Source organism: Asparagus officinalis, chromosome 8, assembly GCF_001876935.1.
Source record: "Asparagus officinalis chromosome 8, Aspof.V1, whole genome shotgun sequence".
Classification (NCBI taxonomy): Eukaryota; Viridiplantae; Streptophyta; class Magnoliopsida; order Asparagales; family Asparagaceae; genus Asparagus; species Asparagus officinalis.
Window position 1 is genome coordinate 86,226,582 of NC_033801.1, and position 6,034 is coordinate 86,232,615.

The 6,034-nt window shown below is 38.9% G+C and overlaps 1 protein-coding gene across 1 annotated transcript; it reads left to right on the plus strand.

The window, feature by feature from the left end:
• On the plus strand, positions 1,378-4,157 carry LOC109820082 (serine carboxypeptidase-like 40). The gene is made up of 8 exons (XM_020386152.1): positions 1,378-1,761; positions 2,362-2,469; positions 2,536-2,810; positions 2,889-3,134; positions 3,210-3,328; positions 3,406-3,492; positions 3,714-3,819; positions 3,910-4,157. Exons 1-8 carry the CDS (start codon positions 1,380-1,382, stop codon positions 4,057-4,059), a joined length of 1,473 nt encoding a protein of 490 aa, XP_020241741.1. The 5' UTR covers positions 1,378-1,379; the 3' UTR covers positions 4,060-4,157.

Consider the following 6,034-nt stretch of genomic DNA (forward strand, 5'->3'; position numbering starts at 1 on the left):
GTAGATTCCAATTATACAAATGATAGAGATAATAGAAAATCTACCACTTCCTATGTATTTACTTTGTGTGGCTCTTGCATAAGTTGGAAATTCCAACTATAACCCATTGTTGCTTTATCTACTACTGAATCTGAGTATGCTGCTGCCACTAAAGCTTTTAAAGATGCTATTTGGCTTAGGGGCCTTATATCTGAAATTAGTTTTCTTGATAAAAATGTGGTTGTATTTTCTGATAGTCAATCTTCTATTCAACTTTGCAAAATCCTATTTTTCATGATAGAACTAAACATATTGATGTTAGATTTCATTATATTCCGGATATAGTTGAAAAGGGTATTGTGAAGTTAGATAAAGTTCCCTCAGAGTTTAATCCGGCTGACATGGGTACTAAGTGTTTGCCTGCTGAAAAATTTATCTCGTGTCAAAGAATCTTGAATTTTGACTTTGGGTAATTTTTATTTGCTTTGTGTGTTGCCTTTGTGGCCTATTAACTTGCTTTGTGCTTGTTAGTAGCTTTGTCATTTTTTTCCTTTGAACTCGATGACCGTTTGGTAGGGTTCGGTCCTTTGTAGGCTTGGTATGCTTGGTGATTTTACCCCGATCTTTGTGATCTGAGCTTACTTTGTGTATTCTCTTCCAATATTGCTAGCTTGTATCTTCTTTGTGATCATACATGTAATGGTTTGGCGATGATGAGTCCTGCAGTTCCGTGTTTTTTCTCAGTGCACTACCTTGGGCCAAATGTGGAGATTGTTGTTATTTGTTGGCCCAAAGCTGCTGGCCCATTTGCTAAAGAGGCACAGTTCCCACCTCTTTAGTCCCTTGCCCATCACTTTGTCCTGTTCGCTGCCACTTTGAGTCCCATCTCCCATCCCTGTAGGTCTGCTCCTACCTTTCAAAACCCTAGCCTATCTCTCATTGTCGGCCCATCCATCGCTTTGTGCGATCCCTTCACCCTTTGTGAGTGATTAAAGATGAAGAACAGTGGACTCTCCTTGTGTCCTTGGTGGTGCAAATCTGAGAAACAGTGACTGAAGATTCAGGCTTCGGAGCCAAACAACGACGACACCCAAACTCTACAACCCCTATAGAATTATTTTGAAACTTATTACCTTATAATTTGATTTCAGCATATATATCCACTGAGTGATTTAAAATAAAGAACTCTTTTAGCTTAAAAGAGTCAACAAATTTCGGTCAGGGATCCATACGCCAAAATCAGTACAGAAGTATTAAGTTCCAAAGCATACACAGATATACTACAGTGGGTCTATGTGCAAATAACTGATAGGTATTTAATCCTCACCACCCTTCATATTCAAAGTCTATATAAAGCCCTGGTCTGGTACTCGAAACCAAAAAAGAGGAAAATTTTGAGCATGAGCACTTCCTACTTGTCTCTGTTTACAGTGTTATGCTGCATTTTTCTTCGTGCTAGCATAAATGAGGCAAACGAAGCCAACAAACTGAGAGAGTTCATAAAAAATGAGAGATCGTCGGGTTCTTCTTCTCCTGAAAACTATTCATTGCTTGAGTTTTTGTCGAGCAAGTCCTTTTCTCCAGTCTATATTAGTCCTCATGAAGGGATGATGGATGCCGATAAGATTGATGAGTTGCCAGGCCAACCAACAGCGGTTGATTTTAATCAGTATGCAGGTTATGTGACCGTCGATCCAAATCATGGAAGAGCACTGTTCTATTATTTCGTTGAGTCTCCTCAAAATTCTTCTAGCAAGCCTCTTGTGTTATGGCTCAACGGAGGTATTTTGATATTTATTACTCATCTCCTATATAGTTCTTACGACAGGTCATTTTAAAATGATTTCTTTTGATTTCTATGGTATCAGTTACTAATAATATTGTCGTCCACAAACAGATCTGAAGTATTGGTAGTCAGTGTTACTTTGATGTAAATTGTTAGTCAACAACTAAATAGTTCTAAACTTTGGATAAAATAGTTCTTGACATGTGGTACCATGTCACAGCAGGTTTTATTTCCTGCCCGTTTTGTTTGGGAGAGGTCAAAGAATTAATGTTAGTTTGATATATATTGTTATCTCATCATTAAACAGGTTAGATGATGAGGTTTCGTAGTGAAGTTTTATTCCCAATAAGAAAGTATGATAACCTTTTTTTTGTGAGAAATAAAATTATGTTTATATGATATGTCCCATTCTGTGTTGTGACCTTCATGTCACCTCTGTAATATTCCTCTTTATGTCACTATTGGATAATATTGACTGTCTTCATGTAATAGTCGTTGTCATGATCTATGAAAATTCTTGATTAAATTTCTTTCATAGAATCATGTGATTAATTATGAACCTAAAATACACTTCATTTTTATTAATCTTTTTCAAGGACCTGGATGCTCTTCTTTGGGCTATGGAGCTATGGAGGAACTAGGGCCTTTCAGAGTAAATAGCGATGGCGAAACACTTACAAGAAATTACTATGCGTGGAACAATGGTAACATAATGGAATGCAAACTTCAATGACATATCAAAGACTAAAAATCTTTTCTACAAATTGCAGTTGCAAATATCCTATTCTTGGAGTCACCAGCAGGAGTTGGCTTCTCATACTCAAACACAAGCTCAGATATTCATCAGAACGGAGATAAAAGAACTGCAGTTGATTCCTATGCCTTTCTAATAAACTGGTTAGAGAGGTTCCCACAATACAATGCACGTGATTTTTACATTGCAGGAGAGAGCTATGCAGGTCATTATATACCTGAACTTGCTCAACTTATCTTGGAGAATAACAAAATCACCAATCAGACATCCATTAACCTCCATGGTGTTGCTGTATGTATGTTGATATCTTTGCATCATTTACACATTCTTTATGAAAATTATCATAATGAATGACAATTTGTACGTCAGATTGGGAATGCTTACATTGATCAAACTTCCAATATGATCGGAACAAATGCTTACTATTGGACTCATGCTCTAATCTCGGACGATACATACGATATAATTCGTTCAACTTGCAATTTTAGCAATCCATTTTACTCTGTTAAATGCGCGGATGCTCTTAACAAAGCTGATAATGAAATCGGAGATATAGACTTGTATAACATTTATGCTCCCCGCTGCCATGGTACAAAGAGCTCATCGGGGGTTTCGGTACATACACATATCTAATACTGCTTTTGTGTACGTGAACCATGCTACAATTGCTAATTACTTCACAATATTCAGATGGCAGATTTTGATCCATGTTCGGATAATTATGTACACAAATACCTGAACAACCCTTTTGTTCAAAAGGCTTTTCATGCAAATGTCACAAAGTTGTCATATGATTGGGAAAGTTGCAGGTGAATTATCATGACTTTCTTCATTGATTTATTTAGAATTTGTTAATTCTAACTTCACTTTGTTTTGTTTTCCTCAGGGGTCTCTCGTGGGTTGACAACCCTCCTACAGTTCTGCCCATCGTTATTGAGCTCATTACTAGTGGCATAAGATTCTGGCTTTACAGGTAATTTTGGTTACAAAATCTCTCAACCAAATATTATGAAGGGTAAATTTCACAAAACACCCCTGAACTTTGGGGGTTCTACCAATCATAGAATCCGTAAACTTTCACAATTCATGCCTCCTTGAACTATTAGAAAATCTCATAGATAATGTTCATGGAGGTTATATGAAATAACTCTTCTATCATAAATGAATATGCTAAAGAATAGAAACATTTTGCAGTGGCGATATTGATAGTGTAGTTCCTGTAGCATCAACAAGGTACTCCATCAAAATACTCGGGTTGCCAATCAAGAACGCATGGCGCCCATGGTATCTCAATGAAGAGGTGAAAGTTCCAACATAAACAACATGATGCCTAATCTCCTTTATATGTTCATGTACAAACAATCATAGTCATCTGGTTGAATGAATACAGGTTGGAGGCTATGTCGAGGAATACGAAGGATTGACGCTAGTAACGGTGAGAGGAGCAGGGCATATGGTTCCCAGTAATCAGCCTGAACGATCATTAGCTATGTTCTCTTCATTCCTCAAAGGACAACTTCCACCGAAGATGCACAAATAATGCAATCTTTTAATGAGAGGCTCCATATATATATTTCGCCCTCTTGGTCAAGTGTAAAATGTTAGCATGAGATGGATAATAAAGTTACAGTACTTCAGTTTAGTTTAGTCATTTCCTTTCTTCATGTTACGTTCTTAAGTGTAAAGAACAAAATATGTTTAAGAAAAACTAAATATTGTGCATTTTAAAAGGGGCTTAGTTACTGATGAAATATTGGGAATAGTCTTAATTTAGGACAAGTCCAAAGAACATAAAATCAGTATATTACTTTTATCATGAAGAATCTCATTGTTGGCAAAAACTCAAAAGCAGCAGTTTGGCAATTTTCTTGTTACATGTCCTTGCCACAAACCCTAGACCTCCCCACTGCCACCTCAAAAAAATTCAAATCAGCAACTTAGGACTAGACTGACTCATAATTCTCAATATAGAAAACATATGCTGAAAACTATGATATTGCTGGAATATTCTTTCCTCAAAAAAAAAAGTTGAACATTTTTAGAAACTTGATATTTGGGAATCAAATTCGTAAAAGTAGAGCCACCTCTTGAGGCCGTAGGAGCCACCTCTAGAATCTCACACGGATGGTACGGTCTTGGATAATATGATTTGGCACAACGAGGACGTTGTGAGTTTAAGTGGGGGAGTATGTAATACCCCAACCCTTGAGAGGGTGATGTGATTAGTATTGATAGATTTGATTAGAATACTCATACCACCAAGATGCATCTTCTTTTCGGGAACCTAACTCTTAGAAACTCCAAAGTTAAGCGTGCTTGGCCTGGAGAAATTCTAGGATGGGTGACACCCTGGGAAGTTTTCCAGGGAGCACGTGAGTGAGGACAAAACGTGCTGAAAAGACATGTGGTGGTTTGTGAGGCCAGTCCATCAGATCTAATAGCGTACCAACTCCGGGATTCCGGGGCGGGGCGTTACAAATGGTATCAGAGCAAAGCCAACCGGAATTGTGAGAGCTAAGTGCTATGCGGCGCAAAGTGCTATGCCGAAAGAGCGGGAGCCACCTCTTGAGGCCGTAGGAGCCACCTCTAGAATCTCACACGGATGGTACGGTCTTAGATGATCTATGCGGCGCAAAGTGCTACGTCGAGAGGGCGGGAGCCACCTCTTGAGGCCGTAGGAGCCACCTCTAGAATCTCACACGGATGGTACGGTCTTGGATGATATGATTTGGCACAACGAGGACGTTGTGAGTTTAAGTGGGGGAGTATGTAATACCCCAACCCTTGAGAGGGTGATGTGATTAGTATTGATAGATTTAATTGTCGAGAGGATGGGAGCCACCTCTTGAGGTCGTAGGAGCCACCTCTAGAATCTCACACGGATGGTACGGTCTTGGATAATATGATTTGGCACAACGAGGACGTTGTGAGTTTAAGTGGGGGAGTATGTAATACCCCAACCCTTGAGAGGGTGATGTGATTAGTATTGATAGATTTGATTAGAATACTCATACCACCAAGATGCATCTTCTTTTCGGGAACCTAACTCTTAGAAACTCCAAAGTTAAGCGTGCTTGGCCTGGAGAAATTCTAGGATGGGTGACACCCTGGGAAGTTTTCCAGGGAGCACGTGAGTGAGGACAAAACGTGCTGAAAAGACATGTGGTGGTTTGTGAGGCCAGTCCATCAGATCTAATAGCGTACCAACTCCGGGATTCCGGGGCGGGGCGTTACAAAATGTACTTGTGCCAAATTCTACACAAAATTAACACAAGTTATGAGCTATAAGAATAGTGACCACTTACCGGAGAAATATTTCTAATTATAAGGAAATTGAATGTCATAAAGCATGCACCTTCTCTCGTCTATAAAAAGTACACCATGTATACTTACAAACTCAAAAAGGTCCTTATCTCTGTTGGGAATTTTAACGCCTAAATCCCCTAATGCAACGGAAACGCAGATAGAAAACAGTACACCAAGATTTACGAGGTTCGGCAACTGCCTACGTCCTC

What these genes read in the sequence shown, in the direction of transcription:
- LOC109820082 (XM_020386152.1), top strand. Translation starts at nt 1,380, where the DNA reads ATGAGCACTTCCTACTTGTCTCTGTTTACAGTGTTATGCTGCATTTTT. An exon ending in AGAGCTCATCGGGGGTTTCG is followed by an intron (nt 3,135 to 3,209) that starts GTACATACACAT and finishes CACAATATTCAG; the next exon opens with ATGGCAGATTTTGATCCATG. An exon ending in CATGGTATCTCAATGAAGAG is followed by an intron (nt 3,820 to 3,909) that starts GTGAAAGTTCCA and finishes GAATGAATACAG; the next exon opens with GTTGGAGGCTATGTCGAGGA.